General features: G+C 41.6%; 1 protein-coding gene across 1 annotated transcript in view; it reads left to right on the forward strand.

Annotated features, from left to right (window-relative positions):
• cds2 (CDP-diacylglycerol synthase (phosphatidate cytidylyltransferase) 2) overlaps nt 1-21,310 on the forward strand; it is a 57,677-nt gene that overhangs the window by 24,720 nt on the left and 11,647 nt on the right. Inside the window, exons 7-11 of the mRNA XM_073058905.1 lie at nt 3,852-3,934; nt 12,311-12,398; nt 14,496-14,564; nt 18,773-18,925; nt 19,248-19,367. Coding sequence (XP_072915006.1) covers nt 3,852-3,934; nt 12,311-12,398; nt 14,496-14,564; nt 18,773-18,925; nt 19,248-19,367 — 513 coding nt within the window. The remainder of the gene's footprint in view (nt 1-3,851; nt 3,935-12,310; nt 12,399-14,495; nt 14,565-18,772; nt 18,926-19,247; nt 19,368-21,310) is intronic.

Raw genomic sequence — 21,310 nt, forward strand, 5'->3', positions numbered from 1 at the left:
TTGCCTGTTCTCCATCTCCCTCTGGTGCTCCCCCCCCCCGTCTTTCTCCTGAGGCCTCCCGTCCCATGATCCTTTCCCTTCTCCAGGTCTGAATCACTTTCGCCAATCACCTTTCCAGCTCTTAGCTTCATCTCACCCCCTCTGGTCTTCTATCATTTCGCATTTCCCCCTCCCCCCACTACTTTCAAATCTCTTACTATCTTTCCTTTCGGTTAGTCCTGACGAAGGGTCTTGGCCCGAAACGTCGACAGCGCTTCTCCCTATAGATGCTGCCTGGCCTGCTGTGTTCCACCAGCATTTTGTGTGTGTTGTTGAGTGATTATTTATTTTCTCTTTTGGATACTTAAACTTTTTTGGAGTTATTTTCTTAAGAGTGGTGGAAACAAAAACATAGCAACTAGAAGCAGGAATAGAGTATTCAGTCCTTTGAGCCTGCTCAAACATTCACTGTGAGCATGATGACTGTCCACTTCAATACCCTGTTAATGCTTTCTCTCCAAATCTCTTGATCCCTTTAGCAGTAGGAAATATATCTGTCTTCTTTCTGAATCTATTTAATGATTGTGTGGCCTAGCCATCATCTAGTTCAAGACATATCTGTTGATCTAAATGGCATATCCTATATCTTGAGATTGTGATCTCCAGTTCTAGACTTCTCAGCCGCTTTAGTTTCCATATGATCCCCTCTCATTCTTCTACACTCCAGTGAAAATGGTAATAAATCCAATCTCACTTCATATGTTAGTTCATATGCCGATGCAGGAATCAGTTGTGTAGAACTTTGTTGCTTTCTCTCCATTACACCATGGCAAGATCAACCTTCCTCAGATAAGGAGGCGAAAACTGGTATATAGTTCCAGACGTCGTCTTACCAGAGCTTCGTACAACAGTGTCAAGACATCTTTGTTTCTATGCGCAAATCCTGTTGCAATGAAGGCTAACCTACTACCATTCACCTTCCTAAGTACTCACTGCATCAGAACACTGTCTTTCTGTGACTGGCATACAATGATGTCCAGGTTTCAGCTCCAAATCTATTACCATTAACATTCACTAAATAAAGTCTTTCTGTTTTATTCTCACAGTTGTACTGCTTATATTAGTGTACTGCGTCTTGTACTGCTTTTGCCAAGCATTTGCCAATTCACCCACCATTCAGTTTCCTCACCTAGATTGGAATAGTGCAGTCATTTGAGTCGAGTATGATGTTCTCCTAAGGGATTGTCTATTGGTGGATCATCAGTTGACTGTAGATGCCAATCCAGGATCCACAAATTCCAGTGCAGGTACTGTATATTGTGAACAGATGGAGGTGTGAGCTGATGGCAAAGAAAGATTCCAGCTAGCTAAATAAAAACTCATTTACTCCTGTGTTTACATCCTGTCTGTAAAGCAATTTTCAGTGTATGCTAGTATATTACCCTAAATCCCAGGTGCTTTTATTTTGCACACAAACATCTTATGTGGGATCTTATCAAAACCCCTAAATATAAGTACGTTATATCTACTGGTTCACTCTTACCTTTTCTGATAGTAATAGCCTTAAAAAAAAACTCCAATATATTTGTTAAGTTTGATTTCCCTGACATAAGCATTTGCTGACTTTGTCCAGTTCTGATCTCATGTCTGTTATATGATCTTTTGTAATAGACTATGGCATTCCCTTCTGTTAACATTAGGTGAACTTTAATTCCTGATTTTTCCTCTCTTTTTTTCATAGTGGAGTTTGATTTGCCATCTTCCAATCTATTGGAACAGCTTGATAGTCTTGAAGGTTACTGGCAATACGTCTGTATTTCCAGGGCAACTTTCTTTGTTTCTCTGAGATACAGATTTTCAGATGTGAGAGAGGGTTGCCAGTCATAAGGCCTATTAAGTACTTGTTACTGTAGTTCTTCCTTCTCACTAGGCTCTGATTCCTTAACATATGGGAGGTTATTTGAACTCTTCTTTATGAAGGCAGAGCCAAAAATGATATTAAATTGACTACAATTTCCCAACAACTAACCCATTTCTGACTGTAGACCTACATTTGGATTCACTAACCTTCCTTACTTTTTATATTTATTGAAGCTTTTATGGTCAGCTTTTATGTTCACTGCAAGCTTACTTTCATACTTCACCTTGCCTCTTACAACCAATCTTTATGTCCTTTGCTGAATTCTAAACTGCACTCAGTCCTTGGGGCTGTTGCTTTGTCTGAGAACCCAGGGTCTAATACTATCCCTAATTTTATTTGCAACCCACACTTTGCCCATCTTTCTTGATTTATTTTTGTGCCAGGATGACTAATTGTCATAATTTGTCTATACATTTTTAAAATAGTATCCAGAACATACCCACCAAGTGGGTTCCTCAGTCACTCATAGCTAATGACCTTGGTTTCTGATTCATTAACTTTACAGGCTTTGAGTATTTATAAACCAGAGGTGCATTTTTTGATAAAGTAAGTGAAAGGTTACTGTGGATAGAGTTGAATGTGAAGTTAAGTCACAGTTAGATCAGCCATAACTTTAGTAGTTGGTGGAATGGGTTAAGGGCCAAGTTACCTACTGAATAGCTTGTTTGTATGTGAACCTTTTGGAAGGCTGATCAGCTCCGTCACGGTTCAGTTTCAGTGCCTGTGGTGACTTTGTAGAGAATAGTGTGCTGACACACAAAACTCCAATTTCAAAGTTCAAAGAAAATTTGTGTGAAGCTACATATATGTCACCAACTACAACCCTGAGATTCATTTTCTTGCGGGCAGACTCAGTAAAATCATAATAGAATAATAATCATAATAAAATCAATGAAAGACTGCACCAACTTGGACGTTCAACCCGTGTGCAAAAGACAACAGTGTAAATACATAACAGAAAAAATAAGATGTAATAAATAAGCAATAAATATTGAGAACGAGATGATGAGTCCATGAAAGTGAGGCCATAGGTTGTAGGAACATTTCAATGATGGGGCAAGTAAAGTTGAGTGAAGTTATACCCTTTGGTTCAAAAGCCTGATGGTTGAAGGGTATTAACTGGGCCTGAACATGGTGATGTGAGTCCCAAGGCTCCTGTACCTCCTTCCTGATGGCAGCAACGGGAAGAGAGCATGACCAGGATGGTGGTAATCCCTGATGATGGATGCTGATTTCCTGTGACAATACTTTGTGTCGATGTGTTCAGTGGTGGGGATGGCTTTACCTGAGATGGACTGGACCGTATCTGCTACTTTTTGTAGGGATTTTCCATGCAAGGCATTGGTGTTTCCATACCAGTCTGTGATGCAGCCAGTCAATATGCTCTCCCCCACACATCTATGGAAGTTTGTCAGAGTTTTAGCTGTCATGCCAAATACTTACAAACTCCTAAGGAAGTAGAGGAGCTACCATGCTTTCTTCGTAATTTCACTTGCATGCTGGACCCAGGACAGGTCCTTCGAAATGAATACACTGAGGAATTTAAAGTTGCTGACCCTCTCTGCCTCTGATCCTCTGATGTCGACTGGCTCATGGACCTCTGGTTTCCTCATGGTGAAGTAAATCATCAGCTTCTTTGTCTTGCTGACATTGAGTAAGAGGTAGTTGTTGAGGCACCACTTAGTCAGATTTTCAATCTCCCTTCTATATGCTGACTTGCCATCATCTTTGATTCAACCGATGACAGTGGTGTCGTGAACAAACTTGAATATGGTATTGAGACTGTGCTTAGACACGGTCATAAGTGTAAAATTAGTATAGCAGGGGGCTAAGCACACAGCCCCTTTTTGTGTCAGTTGATTAAATTCTGTTAAACTAATGTGTTAGTAACCTAGTCTGATTTCACAACCTTCTATGCCTGGTGTTTGATGTTGATTTTTTCACTTCACAGTTTGGATGGACCCATGTGACTCTGTTAATAGTAGTGACTCAGTCCCATCTTATAATCCACAACCTCTTTGAAGGAATGATTTGGTAAGTGACAGACCAGCTTTTCCTTTTAATCTTATTGATTAAAATGCACAAATTAGCATGTAATTCTAACTGGTAGAGAATAGAGAAAAACTGCAGAGAGCTGCAGCAAACAGGCTTGGGTTCCTTGTGAATGAAACAGAGAAAGCTAGCACGAAAGTGAAGTAGGTCATAAGAAAGGCTAATGGACCATTGGCTTTTATTTCAAGTAAATGGAGTACAAAACTGAGGGAAATTTTTCTGCAGTTGTACAAAGTGCCATTGAAACCACATTGAACAGTTTTGATCCTCTACTTAAGATATTACTTGATTGGACGCAGTTTTAGTGAATGTTCACTAGGATGGAACAAACTAGAGAAGGGTTGTTCCTTGAAGAAGGGTTTAACAGTTTGGGACACAAGAGGTTCTGCTGATTCTGGAAATATTTAGTACACACACAAAATGCTGGAGGAACTCAGCAAGATCATGTAGCATTCATTTGTTCCCCTCTATAGATGCTGCCTGACTTGCTGAATTCCTTCAGCATTTATATGTGTTGCATAAACAGGTTAGGACTCTATTCACTGGAGTTTAGAAGAATGAGAGGTGGTTTAATGCAGTAAAAAAAAGGTCCTTAGGAGGCTAGACAGCTGAAATGCTAAACAGATGGTTCCTGTCATGGGGGAGTCCAGAACCAGTGGCACGATCTAAGGATAAAGTGGTGCCCATTTAAGACTGAGATGAGAGAGAGTTTCTTCTCTTAGGATTGTGAGTCTTTTGAACTCCTTGTCACAGAGAGCTGTGGAAGACCTGAGATTGTTTTTTAATCAGTAAATGAGTTGAGGCTTAGGGGCAGAGCAGGTAAATGGGTAAGAAGTGGCAGATCAGCCAAGATCTTACCTAATATTGGAGCAGGCCTGAATAGCTTGTTCCTGGCTCCTAATTTTGGTGGTACATTTTTGGTTACTAAATCTAATGTTGTGTATACATTTTTATTACAGGAGTTCAGTGGTATTTTCAGCTCATTAATTTTTAATGAACTCATTAACAGCACTTGTGAATTTGCAGGGAGACATAGAACATAGGACTTATGAAGTATGTTTCAGGACATCTCAAAGCACTTCACTAATGTGTGCTTGAGTGTGCTTTGCGAGGCGGCAGCATGTTACAGTAGCTTCATGTGTTTCTCTTAACTTTATTTTGCATGTTTCTTTCTCTTGTTTTTGTACTGGCTAGCAACTCTGAGAAATATCAACAGACATTAATCTGTTTAGAACATCTTCATCATTCTTCTGGCTCTTGGGATACTTTATTCCAGTGAGTGCTTTGGCTGCAGTAGTGGAGGCAATGTATATACAAGGGAGCAGCTACTAGCAGCCAGGAAGCAGCCTTTGTTTGCCCAGCAGAAGCTCGATATTCCAAATGAGCTGAGATGGAGGTACCAAGGCTGCAGATCAGGTAAAAAGCGGCACAACAAGAGATGGAGATATGAATCATATCTCCTTCCTATCATTGTGGGGAACGTAAGATTGCTGGCAAATAAAATGAAGGAACTAGCAATACTCATGAGGACACAGAACTAATACTGGGAATGCATGTCACGTGTTTCACCGAGACGTGGCTACACGAGCAAATCCTGGATTCCAACGCTGCTGTGAATGGGTTTTCAACACTATGAGCAGACAGAGTTAATGTAAGGTGCAGTAAGAAGAAGGGAGGTAGGCTTGCTGTGCTTGTGAACAACAGATGGTGTAATCCCAGTCACATTTCTGTGAAAGGACAAATCTGCAGTCCAGACATCGAAATGCTTGCTGTGAATTTGTGTCTGTATTATCTGCTGCTTGAATTTAGCTACGCCATATTGCTCAATGTTTACATCCTGCCTTCCCGACGCAGTCCTGAGTTTGCTTGTTATGTCATACCCACTACCGTCATAAGACTCCAGACTCAACACTCCAATGCATTCATTGCAGTAGCGGGAGACTTCAACCATGTTTCTCTCTTGACCTTCAATCAATTTGTCAAGTGTCATACAAGTCTCATACACAAATGTTAAAGATGCATACAGCTCCACAGCTCTCCCCCCACTTGGAAGATCAGATCACAACCTGGTTCACCTCATGCCCTTGTATAAGCCCAAAGTACAGCAACAGCTCATTACCACCATGACGGTAAAGAAATGGTCACCAGAGGCCATCAAGACTTTGACGGGCTGCTTTGAGGTTACTGACTGGAATGTGCTTTGTGAACTATAGGGGGTGGACATTAATGGACTTACTGATTGCATCACTAGCTACATCAACTTCTGTGTGCACACTGTAATACCATCAAGAACTGTTTGCTGCTTCCCTAACAACAAACCATAGGTCACCAGTGATCTGAAGGCTCTTCTCAACCACAAAAAAGAGCCTTTAGATCAGGAGATGGGGAGGAATTGAAACATGCAGAGGGAGCTAAAGGAAAGGATCAAAGTGGCTAAAGAGGAATACAGGAGAGAGCTGGAGAACAAGCTTGGACAGAGTAGCACATGGGAGGTTTGGATAGGCATGAAGAACATCACTGGCTTCAGTCAGCCAAGCTGTAGAGCCTTGGAGACATCCATGAATGGACTAATGAGTTAAACCAATTCTTCAATAGGTTTGACAATTGCCCTCCTGTTCACACCCCACTCAGCACACTAGTCCAGATGCTGAGGCACCCAATGGTCCCTCAGCACAAATGCCTCTCCTTCTCCCTCCTCGCCCCTCCAGTTCAAAACGTGTTTGAAAAACACAGACTACCACTGTCTGCACCCTCCTCCTTCCCCTGCACCTATCATCCACACCTCCACTTACCAACTGCTGTTGTCCCGATCTTCACCTCCTCTAGCCCCTGCCTTCCCCTCTAGTCATCATGGACTCACCTTCACTACTGAGCAGGTAAGAAGGGCTTTGGGGATACTCAGACATGGCAAAGCAGCGGGACCGGAAGGTGTGAACCCCAGTGTCCTGAAGGAGTGTGCTGACCAGCAGTGTGGAGTTCCCCAGTGCATTTCCAATCTCCGTCTCAGCCTGGAAAGGGTCTTGACTTTGTGGAAAACATCATGTGTGGTTTTAGTACCCAAGAAGGGCCAACCAAAATTCTTGAATGACTACTGTCCAGTGGCCCTGACCTCACACGTCATGAAGACCCTGGAGAAGCTGGTCCTGACTCACCTGCAAGCCCTGGTCAGATCAGCCCGCAATCCCCTGTATTTCGCCTACCAGGAGCACATTAGCGTTGATGATGCTATCATCTACCTGTTAAACAGAGCTTACTCCCATTTGGATAAGCGGGGCAGCGCTGTGAGGACCATGTTTTTTGATTTCTCAAGTGCCTTCAATGCTATGCGGCCCTCATTGCTGGGGGAAAAGCTCCGTTCAATGCAGAGTGGCACTTCTATTGTATCCCGGATAATGGACTACCTAACTGGCAGACCACAGTTTGTGTAGCTGTGTTACAGATATTGCTGTAAGCAGCACTGCGGCCATCACTGGGGACCGTATTGGTTCCCTTCCTTTTGACTCAGTATACCTCGAACCTTAGATACCACATTGAGTCATGTTATCTGCAGAAATTCTCTGATGACTCAACAATAGTTGGGTGTATACAGGGAGGACAGGAGGATGAATAGAAGGCCCTGGTGGAGGACTTTGTCGAATGGTGCAAGCTGAATCATTTGCATCTCAGCAACAATAAGATATTAAAAAAGTGATGGACTTTAGGAAGACCAAGCCTGTACTGTTCCCTATTACTATTGATGATGAGGTGCACCTGGATGGTAGACTTGAGTGCAGTACCAATGTAAAGGCTTTGTACCAGTACGGCTAGAGTCCCTCTTCTTTTTGAGGTGACTGAGTCCTTTGGAGTATGCAGGTCTCCCTTTCATATGTTCTACCAGTCTGTTGTCACCAGTACAGTCTTCTATGCCGTGGTATGTTGAGGCAGTAAACCGATTCGAAAGGCTGGATCTGTTATAGGAGTCAAACTGGACATATTGGAGGCTGTGGTAGAACAAAGGACCCTCTGGAAAATCCTGGCAATTCTAGACAATGTTTCTCACCCTTTGCATGTTTCCGTGGATGAACAGAGGAATACTTTCAGTAATAGACTAAAACATCTGTGCTGCTCCAATAGCGCTATATACAGTAAGGTAATTCTTACCCTCAGCCATTAGGCTCTATAATGAGTCAACCTATAGCCGGGGAAGGGATGACCCCCTCCTGTTCAACCCCCTCTGTTTAAACTCTGTTTACCACACCCTGCTATTGTCAACATCCTGTGCAATACCACCATCGCTTCTTATCTGGATGGTGTGAATGTGCATCCATTATTGTATAACATTGCAGTAATTCTTGCACTGCCATTTTATCAGTGTAAATCTTGTAATTTTTGACCTGTGTATCTTATTTTTGAGGTAACTTAATTTTATTCTTTCTTTCTTCTAATATTTGTATATCTGTGCAATTGTAATGCTACCATGACACTAATTTCCTTTTGGATTAATAAAGCATCTATCTCTCTAGCTAATTAATTACTTTCAAAGAGTAGTCATTGTGATGCTGAAATGTGGCAGATAATTTGCACATAACCACTCCCACAAATGACTGTATAAACTGGTTTGTCAAGGGTACCAATTATAGCAACTCTGTGCTTCTTCAAGGACTACCATGTGATCTTTCACGTCCCTCTGAGGAAGCAGATGAAGCTACAATCTTAACTAGTTGGGACATCTGGCAGTTCTGTACTCCTTCCTCGAGGTTATGAAGTTAATATACTGGTTCCTTCTAATTCTCAGAAGCCTGAGACAATCAGCAGCTGTGAAATTAAGCCACAAATCATATTTTTTTTACTGTTCAACATATCCTTCATAATTCATACAAAACAGGAATGGGATGAACCTCAAAATCTTTTCACTGTAATGTCAGGGAGACAATATGGATATAGCATAATGTGTTCTCTGCTACACTTAAGAAGTTTTTCCAAAGTATTAACGTTTCATTTTTCTTTCCTTTAGTACAGCAATAACTAATAGACTAGTTTTTTTGTACTCAGCTATGGAATGGAATTTTAAATATATTTCCTTAGAGGTGAGACTGCTACAAACTAAACAACAGTTACTGCTGCTGAAATCTCACTGATCAAATCATACAATGATTTGAAGTCCATAATTGTGAGATTGCATGTCAAATGTGGCAGCCATTTTGCACCCAGTGAGGTTCAAAGAAGCAAACTGCATATTAGTGACACACACAAAATGCTGGAGGAACTCAGCAACTGTGGCAGCATCTTTGGAAAAAAATATAGTTGACGTTTTGGGCCAAAACCCTTCGGCAGGGCTGGAGAAAAAAAGCTGAGGAGTAGATTTGAAAGGTGGAGGTAGGGGAGAGAGAAACGCCAGACAATAGGTGAAGCTTGGAGAAGGAGCGATGAAGCGAAGAGGTAGGAAGTTGATTGGTGAAAGAGACAGAAGGCCAAGGAAGAAAGAAGAAAGGGAAGAAGGAGCACCAGGGGGAGGCAATGGTCAGGTAATGAGATAACATGAGAGAGGGACAAGGGGATGGGAAATGGTGAAGGGGGTGGAGGCATTACTGGAGATCTGAGAAATTGATGTTGATGCCATCAGGTTGGAGACTACCGAAACGGAATATGTGTTGCTTGGCCTCAGCATCTTGTTATCCTCCAACGTTAAGTGTGGGCCTTCTCCTGAAAGTGGAGAAGGCCATGATAAATATATCTGAATGGGAATGGGAAGTGAATTAAAATGGGTGGCCACTGGGAGATCCCGCTTGTTCTGATGGATGGAGTGTAGATGCTCTCCCAATCTATGTTAGATCTCACCGATATACAAGAGGCCATACTGGGAGCACCGAACACAGTATATGACCCCAACAGACTCAGAAGCGAAGTGTCGCCTCACCTGGAAAGACTTTCTGGGGCCCTTAATGGTAGTGGGGGAGGTGAAGCACTTTTTCTGCTTGCAAGGATAAGTGCCTGCAGGGAGATCAGTGGGGAGGGACGAATGGACAAGGGAGTTGATAGGGAATGATCCCTGTGGAAAGCAGAAAGTGGGGGGGGGGGGGGAGGGAAAGATGTGTTTGGTGGTGGGATCCCATTGGAGGTGGCAGAGGTTTCGAAGAATTATGTGCTGAATGTGGAGGCTGGTGGGGTGGTAGGTGAGGACTAGAGGAACCTTGTCCCTGGTAGTGTGGTGGGAGGATGGGGTAAGAGCAGACGCGAGTGAAATGGAAGTGGTACGGTTGAGGGCAGCATTGATGGTGGAGGGAAGCTCATTTCCTTGAAAAAGGAGGACATCTCCTTTGTTCTAAAATAAAAAGTCTCGTCCTGAGAGCAAATGCGGTGGAGACAGAGGAATTGAAAGAAGGGGATGGCGTTTTTACAAGTAGCGTGGTGGGACGAGCTATAGTCCAGGTAGCTGTGAGAGTCTGTTGGTTTATCATGGACATCGGTGGATAAGCTGTCTCCAGAGATAGAGACAGTGAGATCGAGAAATGGAAGGGAAGTGTCAGAAATGGACCGGGTGAATTTGAGGGCTGGGTGGAAGTTGGAGGCAAAGTGGATGAAATCGACGAGTTCAGCCTGGGTGCAGGGAGCAACACCAATGCAGTCATTGCTGTGGCGTAGAAAAAGTGCAGGACGGTCACCAGAGTAGTCTTGCAACATAGACTGTTCCACATAGCTGACAAACAGGCAGGTATAGCTGGGACCCATGAGAGTACTTATGGCTACCCCTTTTGTTTGAAGGAAGTGGGAGGACCCAAAGGAGAAATTATTTAGGGTGAGGACAAGTTCCACTAAGCGGAGGAGTTTGGTGGTGGAGGTGAACTGTTGGGTCCGGTGACAAGAAAGAAATGGAGAGCTTTGAGGTCTTCCTGGTGGGGGATGGAGGTGTATAGGGACTGGACTTCCATAGTAAAAATAAGATGATGGGAGCCAGGTGACCTGAAATTATTCACCTGTGAGTCTGTTGGGGTCATATACTCTCTTCGGGGCTCCTGGTGTGGCCTCTTGTATATCGGTGATATCCGATGTAGATTGGGAGACCTTCGCGGAGCAACGACGCTCCATCCGCCAGAACAAGTGGGATTTCCCAGTGGCCAACCATTTTAATTCCACTTCCCATTCCCATTCTGATAGTCCATCCATGGCCTCCTCCACTGTTAGGATAAGGCCACACTAGGTTGAAGGAACAGCACCTTATATTCCGTTTGGGTAGTCTCCAATCTGATTGCATGTACATCAATTTCTCACACGTCCAGTAATGCCTTCAACCCCTCCCCCCTTTACCACTTCCCATCCCCTTGTCCCTCTCTCATGTTATCTCCTTGCCCACCCATTGCCTCCGTCTGATGCTTGTCAACCCCCCCCCACTTTCTTCTTTAATCCATTGCCTTCTGTCTTGTTCACCAATCAACTTCCTAGCTCTTTGCTTCATCCCTCCCCCTTCAAGTTTCACCTATTGTCTGGCATTTCTCTCTCCCCTGCCCCCCCTCCCCCACCTTCCAAATCTACTCCACAGCTTTCTTTCTCCGGGCCTGCCGAAGGGTTTCGGCCTGAAATGTCGACTGTACTTTTTTCCATAGATACTGCCTGGCCTGCTGAGTTCCTCCAGCATTTTGTGTGTGTTGCTCAGATTTCCAGCGTTTGCAGATTTTCTCTTGTTTGTATATTAGTGACGTTAGTTTCAAATATTCAGGATTTTGTCAGTGAAATATCTATTCCAACTTCAATTGACGCACACACAATGTGTAGTGTGCACATTTGATGTGGATCACCAAGCCATCTCTATAAATCTTCCCAAAAGTATGTCTTGCAAATCTAGAGTTCTGGCCATGACTGATATTGAAGACAATTGTTTGGCCTCAGAATCTTGTTATTCTCAGCTTAACTGACAACCTATCTTCTTTCTACTCTGTCAACTATAAGGATTGATGATAATTATGCTTCCACTTCAGTCTTAAACCTATTATTATTGTAATTTCTGAATTTGAATGGACCCTAAGAACTCTGGCTCAAGGAGCACTGTTGCAGGGACTTGTCCCTATTAATCTCTCGATAGGGCTGCATCTGAGCCAGTTTACTGTAGGGTACACTGAGGACAGCAGAGCTCTGATGTTGTGGGTCTCCACATAAGCAATTCCCAAGAACGATAACATCAAGTGTGTTGTAAATTACCTGAGTAAAATCCTTCAGACACAGCTTCATACGGTTCTATTTCACTTAGCTAGAACTTGCAGTTGTCGATTTTAGTGGCTGACGTGAGGTAGCTTGTATTTTCACAAGGAATGAAAATGATGAACTCTGTTAGATCTATCTCTCCAGATACTTTATTGACTTTGTCCATTCCTTCTTGTTGCTCAGGTTCATTGTGCCTATTTCTTGTGTGATCTGCAATGATATCATGGCTTACATGTTTGGATTCTTCTTTGGCCGAACTCCACTCATTAAGGTCAGTAGCAAAAATTATGATATTACGTTATCATAATTTGAAGTGAAATATCTGTTGTTTAAAATTTTGGTGGCCTCACTTCAGGTAGGTGATAGAAGTATTGGTACATGAAATGAAAGATTTCATCCAGATGAAGGAGAGGCCTCTGAGCAACATCAGAGGGAGCTTCAAGGTGTAATAGTTCAATAGTTGTTTTAGGAAGTACTAGAAGCTGCCCTGGAATAGAGACCTACCCGTAGTTTTCCTTTCCAGGATCTTTTTATGCTGATAGTAATTACCCTCATAAATCCAGTCTGGATGTCAAATGTTGGTATGATTTTTATGAGCCACTGATATATGTAATACCAAGTAATGAAATCTATTGTTTACTGTTAAAGACAAGACTTACTATTTTGGAAGAAAAAGACCAGAACACAGAAATAAACTAGTTAGCAATAGAAAATATTGCCAGATTATTAGGATTGAAGACTGTACTGTAGCTGTGGGGAACAGACACAGAAGAGGAAGTGTGAGGCCTGGGACAAATCAGACAATATCATTGTGAATGACAGGATGGGTTTCATGCCAAATGGCCTGTTCTATCTACTATTTTCATATGTACCTTCCTCTTTTGTAATTAGCAGGTTAAGTTTGAGCCCTGGAAATTGCACAGAGGGACAACATGGCTGAATTTTTGTATGACAGGAGCAATTCAGACACAGTTGAAGAGTTGAGTTGAAGCCTTTGCCACTCAGGGTTGACTATGGACGTTGTTGCGTCTTAGCTGTCTAGATATGCAAGCCTGAGCAGTACGATATGGAGAGAAAGAGAAAGTTGTTGCCCATGTCGCAAGCTCCCCCCTCCATGTATCTGATGAACCCAAAGGAACACCTTCAAATGGCACAGCAAAGTTTATTCTGGATAGATTCTAGACATGTTGGTTGCTGTTGCAGCTGGAATTACAGATTTCTGTGCAAGGGATTGGAGTAAATGTCTTTCTTTTCTACAAATTTCCACACATTAATTTAGATTCTGGATTAGTACTTAAAGAAAGGTTGTGTGTTTTGGCGATATTAGGGGGGATAGAAGAGAGAAGGAAAGAGTGAGTAGTATTGTGTGAGACCATTTTGTGACACAGTTTACAGTCAGCCCTCCTTATTCGCAAATTCCACATGCGTGAATTCAACCAACCGCAAATTGCAAAAACCCAGAAGTACTCTTCCAGCACTTGTTGTTCAAGCATGTACAGACTTTTTTTTCTTGTCATTATTCCCTAAACAATGCAGTATAACAACTATTTTACATAGCATTTACATTGTATTAGGTATTATAAGTAATCTAGAGATGATTTAAAGTATACGGGAGGATGTGCATGGGTTATCGTGGATCGGGATCGAAAAAATCAGAAGTTCTCTTACTAAGTAGGTTGGAACAGGTACATCCGGTATTATTTAGCGTTAGTCAAACATTTGTCTTAGTATATAGTATATATTTTACCTTTCTCTGCATATAAAATGCTTAAGAACATATGTTTCAGCACCAGGCTCGGGAACAGAAGTTCCCGAGTTCGATCCAGTGACGGACCGCTCCCAAGTGCGCTCTCCACCATGCCGAGATGACGTGGAGGATCAAAAACCCAATAATTAAACCACTGCGTTACTTAGTAATAATTGTGGCTTTCATCAGGGAGAGCACTTCTCACTTTATTTTCAATCGTGATCGTGATTATTTTCGTGAACAGAAACACTGTGGATTCAGAGCTCTGCTGCCGGATCCTAATGTCCACCACACTGAGACAGGTTAAATAAGGTCTGGGGTTCCGCTGGGTCCTAAGGTCCACCACATTGAACAGGTTGAATAAGGGACTTGAGCATCCGCGTTTTTTGGTATCCACGAGGGGTCCAGGAACCAATCCCTTCGCGGATAAGGAGGGCCAACTGTATTTATATGTGAGGGCGTTGCACAATGGGACAATAGGAATTAACTCTGTTTCCCAGTACACAGGTTCCAATGCTTCAGAATTTCTTTACACTAAATCATATGTATGTAATATGTATTATTAGAACCTTATTGAATTTTACTTTTGTGAAACATCATTGGTTTTATCTGTTTTCACAGCTGTCCCCCAAGAAGACCTGGGAAGGATTTATTGGAGGCTTCTTTTCAACCGTCTTGTTTGGCCTTGTGGTGAGATACTAGGTTTTAAATAAATGAATTATAAATAGCCAGAAAGTCAATTCTACTTGGTGAATGAATTGAGCCTCCCTGCTTGCAATGGTTCCTTTTTTTAATTGAGTCTTCTCCAAGCTAAGCAAAGCATTTGAGAAAAACACCAGGATTTAACAACAAAAAATGCTGGAAACTGGAGTATTAGTTCCAGAAAGCTGGAAAGCAAATGTTAACAGGAAACCCCAAGCTGAACTGCACCTTACACCAGTTGGAGGCTTAAATAAAAGCCACTTAACAAGAGACTGTCATATGAGGAATTGCTGAAGAAATTTTATTATTTTCAAGAGGAATAAAAAATGTAGGGAAAAAGTTCCAGGGATGATTTACTTGAACTTTGTCAAGGGTTCTATTACACTGTACTGCTACCGCAGAACAACAGATTTTATAACATATGTCAATGATATTAAACCTGATTCTGAAGGATGTAGCATTTTATCTACACAGAGAAAGCAGGAAAGCTGTGTGTTATTCTTAGAGAAATGAAGATTAATAAGTGCACAGAACCACGAAAGATTATAAAACAAAAAGGAACAGCTGACAGGGAACACTTCCAGACTAATGTGATGGTAAGTGTTTCCCAACCATTTTTAGCCCAACACACTCCTAAAGCACCTTTATTCTTGCCAACACCCCTCTTAGGCACAGTAGACTTTCTGGTGCCCCATAGTGTAAAAACATGTTTACCCTATGCTAACATGAGAAAAATGATTCTGCTTTAAATTTTTATTTGTCTTTAAATCTAGCTTACACAGTGCCTGTACGCTGTACAACAGCTTCGATGTCAATGTGACCCTTGAGCCTGATAGTTTCTAGCAACGGTTGAAATATCTGGCTCAAGTTGTGACAGCAAAAGCCTCTAGTCCCCACGTGTTACAATGTCCAAGAGGTTTCTGTTTTTTGTGAGTATGTGGTTCACTGCACAGAAGCTGCTTTCAACAAGATAGAAGGATGGAAATGCAATGAAGAGTGGCTTGGCTTTTCTCTAAAGACCAGGAAACTTCGTATGACAGTGTAGCCACATAAGGTGCTGTGGAGTAGGTACAGAGGGGATGTCAGGGGTAAGTTTTTTTACTCAGAGTGGTGAGTACATGGAATGGGCTGCCGGCAAAGGTGGTGGAGGCGGATATGATAGGGTCTTTTAAGAGACTTTTGGATAGGTACATGGAGCTTAGAAAAATATAGGTAAGCCTAGTAATTTCTAGGGTAAGGACATGTTTGGCACAACCTTGTGGGCTGAAGGGCCTGTATTGTGCTATAGATTTTCTATGTTTCTATACCACAAAAACCGACATTTTTGAAAAGCATTTGTCCTTCTTCACCATTCTGAATCTCGATAATTTTTTCTTGCAAGCTGTCTCCCTGTTCTTCCATATTGCAAAGAAATGGGTTAATTACCCAGTCCGGAATTTCTAGATCATTTAAATCCTTGAATCAATTCTGACAACCCTTCATCAGTGACTGCAGGTGCAAGCAGTACTTTTGCAAATCACCATCTGTGAAAGAGAGTGCCATACTTTCGATGCAGGGAAACTATGAGAACATTCTTCTCCCAATGTTTTGTTTATATATTTCTAATTTTCTGATAAGAGTGGACAGTGTACTTTTTGCTTGGATTAAATAGAAATTCTTGCCCTGCAGTTTCATATTTAGAATGTTCATTTTGTCATACAGATTGGCTAGATATACCACATCCCAATGTAGAAGTTCAGTCTTGTTTCCCAAGCTCTTGTTAACTTTGAGCAAAAATTTAACCACAGTGACAAGAAAATTAAAGAAATATTTTAAGCAGCAGCCTTTTGACAGCCACTGTACTTAAACGTGAAAAAGTAAGCGTTCAAACTCTTCATCATTATCTTGGCATAACTGGTGAAATGTTCTGCTATTTATTGGATTAACTTTTATTTTGTTGATAGCAGATATTACTAGAGTAATGCTTGAAAAAAGTCGCTGGCTGAGGTTTTTGGCTGCCAGATGTTGACGGTGAATTACACTTTGGTTACGAACACACTTGTAATTCAGTTTTTCATAAATGCCACTAAACCAGTGTGGCAACCTGTCATAATATGGTGTTCCATCTGTTGCACAAGAAATCATGTTCCTAATTAGAATACTTTAATCCTCAGTATACATTTTGAGCATGTCATAGATTGATTATCTGTTAATATTTGTTTTAAAAATTTTACAGAAGAGAATTTCTTCATAAACTTTTCCATTTTTGATAAACCGTACATATGCCATTAGCATTTCCTCATTGTCTTGTCCAGTTGACTCATCCAGTTGTATCCCAAATACTGTGTTTTTGTAGCTCTGTGCATATTTGGTACTCAATGTCTTCACTCATTTTGTCAATACGACGAACTACAGAGTTATTACTCAGAGGAATTCATTCTAAAATACTGGTATCCATTTTGAGCACTTTTGATACAGCTGGCGTTATTAATCTTTCACCAATTGTATAAGATTTTTCATAAGTTGCTATAATTTTCGAAATGTTACAAGAAACAATGAGATCACACTCCAGGTCATTTTCAGCTTTCTTGGCAAATGACTCGTGTGTGCAAAGCTTCTCAAATGATTCTTTCATCTTCTGGAACTGAGTATACCATAAGTAGCCTTTTTGGTGTGTCTTTTATGGAAGTGTTCCTGCAATCTTGATGGCTTCATTAGACAGTATAGTGTTACAGATAAGACACATGGGGCGTCGCTGATCTGACAGGAACAGAATAAGATCATACTCCAAGTATATAACATTGTATTGATGTGCTTTTTGTAGTTTCTGTTTATTAGCAGGATCAGAATTCAAGGCTTCACCACCTTCAGACTCATAGCGATGATACTGTATATATTTATCCATCATTAATGGGCTAAATTAAAATAAAAAAGTTAACGCAAACTGGAAATGCCTATCAGACGTTGACCACAGCAGCGAGTTGACACAGATGGAATGATGGTAGCAGCACGCAAAGGAACGGCGAGGCGAAGACGATCACAACAGTGAAAATTATGTTAACAAGGATTCAGATTGGAATCTGAATGTTAGTTGAGATAGAGCTGGTGTTCAGCAAGCTACCTTTGTACTGTTCCATTTAGTGCAATTGACCAATCATGTAAGATCTCGTCCCAAAGATGGTTCTGGACTGCACATATGAAGCTGAGGTCGCTTTGAATACCTCAAGAGGAATCCTCAGGGTCAGCAGGTTCACTGATTGGCTCTATTTCACTGTTTAGTTCCAGCCAGTGCTGTATTGTTGCATGATCTGTTTTCTGTAGAGAAAGTTGAGAAGGTGTACTTGACGTACCAACTTTTAAATAACCTGAACTTAATCTGTGCTGTGAGTCAAGGAACTATTGGGTACTCTGGTTGCTCATTTATGCTTCCACCAATAATGACTGGTTCGAAAGGTCGAATGCGATTGCCAAGTTTCAGACACATTGTGACAAGTGCTTACTGCCTGCAGAGCTATGGTTCTTACTGTGTTCCAGTGTCTCATCCTTTTATTTTTGAAAGTGCTCGCTCTACTAGCAGTCGGTCAGGCCTCGTGCCTCAAATTAGGGTGCCGCTTACCCCCCTCCCAAGAATGCCTGCCAACGACTTCTACATCCCCTTAGGACATCTAATCGCCCCCGTTGGAAATCACAGGTGTAGAGAAACAGAGCTGGGGCAATTGAGCTGCTCCCACATTGTTGCATTGCACCTTCTAACTAAAAGGTGAACTATATTCAAAGAAGTGGTTATGATTTATAACTTGTATTCTCCAAAACTTTTTAAAATCATTGTTGAGCTAGGTTCTATGTGTTATTCTGGATGTCAGAACCTTGGAGAAGGCACAGAGAAATTTCTCAGAATGAAAGCAGGAGTGAAGGAGTTCAGCTTTGTAAAGGAACAAAAGAAGTTGCAATCCTGCACCGAGAACAGAGAACAGTTTGGGGGTTTTTAATAAAATAATGTGACGACTAAAGAATTTAAATTATGTGATCAGTGACAAAAGACACATGGATGTTGAATACACGACAAGGGAATGGATAGGAGGTTGGAAGATCTTTGTTTTTATTTATTTATTCAAGTTATTCAGGATTATAATGTTCTGAAATCTGATGTGATTATTGTATTTCTTCTACCTCACACTGGCATGCTAGTTTTAGTCATTACTTTCTTGTTCATGCAGCTGTCCTACGTGATGTCAGGATACAATTACTTTGTCTGCCCTGTTGAGTTCAACAATGAGGCAAACAGTTTCACCGTGGAATGTGAACCATCAGAGCTGTTCCTGCTGCAAGATTACACAATCCCTGGTGTTCTTCAGTCCATTATTGGCTGGGTATGACATTGAAGACTTTGTATATTCATTATGTTCCAGGGAGTGACTTTCTGAGTTTGTGAAAGCTGGATATACTTCACACACAAAATGCTGGTAGAACACAGTTGCCTAGCCTGCTGTGTTCTACCAGCATTTTGTGTGTGTTGTTGTTTGAATTTCCAGCATCTGCAGATTTCCTCGTGTTTGCTCTTTAAAAATATACTTGCCATTTCCTCAATCGTGACTGGGTGAAAAAGGCTCAGAAAATCACCCCTTAAAATTTGCAATGGGAGACATTGCAATCGATGAGCTAACTGCATTTCCTCTTGTCTCATTTCTGTAGCGGACTATTCGAATGTATCCTTTCCAGATTCACAGCATTGCCCTTTCTACTTTTGGATCATTAATTAGCCCATTTGGAGGATTCTTTGCCAGTGGCTTCAAGAGAGCATTCAAGATCAAGGTACATTTGTATCTCCTTCCGGCTTGCAGATGTTGGGGAATAAAGAGTGGGTGCCAGGGTATCCATGGCTTAATTTCAAAGAAGGGTAGGGTTATCCCTGTGAGTGTTGGCATGTGGCCAAGTGGTTAAGGCATTCGTTTAGTGATCTGAAGGTTGCTAGTTTGAGCCTTGGCTGAGGCTGCATGTGTGTCCTTGAGCGAGGCACTTAACCACACATTGCTCTGCGTCGACACTGGTGCCAAGCTGTATGGGTCCTAATGCCCTTCCCTTGGACAACATTGGTGGCGTGGAGAGGGGAGACTTGCAAGCTTGGGCAACTGCTTTTCCATTAAAAAAAAAACCTCCAAAGCGCAAATCCATGGTCTATCGAGACTAACGGAGGCCTACTACTATTACTATCCTTGTGATCTGGGCAGTATTTATCCCTCAGTCCAAACTACTTCCAGAGAACATCTCGTTATTTGATTTCTGTAGGAGCTAGTTGCGTACAAATTGCATACTATATTTCTCAGACATTAGGCACGATGTGAAGTTTTCATTGAAAAAACTATTTGAAATTATGATCAGAAGAATATTATTTTTGGGAGCAAAGTTGCACTTTGTATGTCAACCTGTATTGGTGAAAGTGTTAGCAAGTGCAGCTAAGTCAGATGTAAATATGGTGAGCTATGTCAGTTTACTTTCAACAGCCAGAACAGTCCAATCCAAACAAAGTGGTTGAACATGTCTTATCAGCAAGAATTCACAACCGTCTCCTAGTTCTGTATCATCAACTCCTGTGGTTCATTTCCTCTGGCAGTTTGAAGTACTTTCCATTATTTCAACTGACAAACATGTATGAATCCTTTGAGAGCCATGTATATATGTTTGTGTGGGTTATGTACTGCTCTTATTGACTGGCAGACTGAAGCACTGACTTTACTTCCCTTCAGTATTAGGTGGAGAGGGTTTCAGGCTTCATAAAGGATTGTGCATTGCACAATCCCATCATAATAAAGGGATCACCATTTGCATTGGCTTACGTAGCAAATAGCTGAGGAACAGGAGGATAAGGCACCATGGTCATCCTTTTTAGTTCCGCCCACTCCTCTCAAGTTGCTCCTCTTGCATTTTTCCCTTTTCAACATACTCCAGCTGTAGACCACTAGGAGACTAGTGGAGGTACTAGAGGGAGAATTGTCATTATCTTGTTTTATCAGCTTGCATTTGTAGAGCTCGAGGGTAAGGAAGGAGTGTTAGGTATGTCATGCCTCCAGTTCCAGAAGACAGTTGAGGAAAATGAGGAGCAGTCAAGGGACCTATCAAATGATAATTATTTTAATAGTAGGAGTTACAGTCAGATACAATTTCTGGGGTTAACTCATTCCTATTGATAACCTTGTTGCCAAAGTTAGTCTAAGTTCAAAATATAATTTCCTGATGTATTTTTACCCCTGGAATTTAGTAATTTATCAGTTGGAAGATTTTAAAATTATAAAAAACTAAAATAAGTGTGTCAGTAAAGACAATGGTCTTATTTAGAAAATGAGACCATAAGACAGGAGCAGAATTAGGCAATTTGGCCCATCAAGTCTGCTCTGCCATTCAATCATGGCTGATCCTTTTTCCCCTTCCTCAGCCCCACTCCCCGGCCTTCTACCTGGAACTTTTGATGCTGTGGTGAATCAAGAACCTACCAAGCTCTGATTTAAATACACCCAACGACCTGGACTCTGCAGCTGCCTGTGGTAACAAATTCCACAAATTCACCACACTCTAGCAAAAGAAATTTCTCTGTATCTCTGTTTTAAATGGACATTTAAAACAGAGCCTCTATCCTGAGGCTGTGCCTCTTTGTCCTAGACTCTCCCACCATCCTTTCCATATAACCATATAACAATTACAGCAGGGAAACAGGCCATCTTGGCCCTTCTAGTCCGTGCCAAACGCTTACTCTCACCTAG

The sequence above is a fragment of the Hemitrygon akajei genome, chromosome 1 (genome assembly GCF_048418815.1).
Source record: "Hemitrygon akajei chromosome 1, sHemAka1.3, whole genome shotgun sequence".
Taxonomy (NCBI): Eukaryota; Metazoa; Chordata; class Chondrichthyes; order Myliobatiformes; family Dasyatidae; genus Hemitrygon; species Hemitrygon akajei.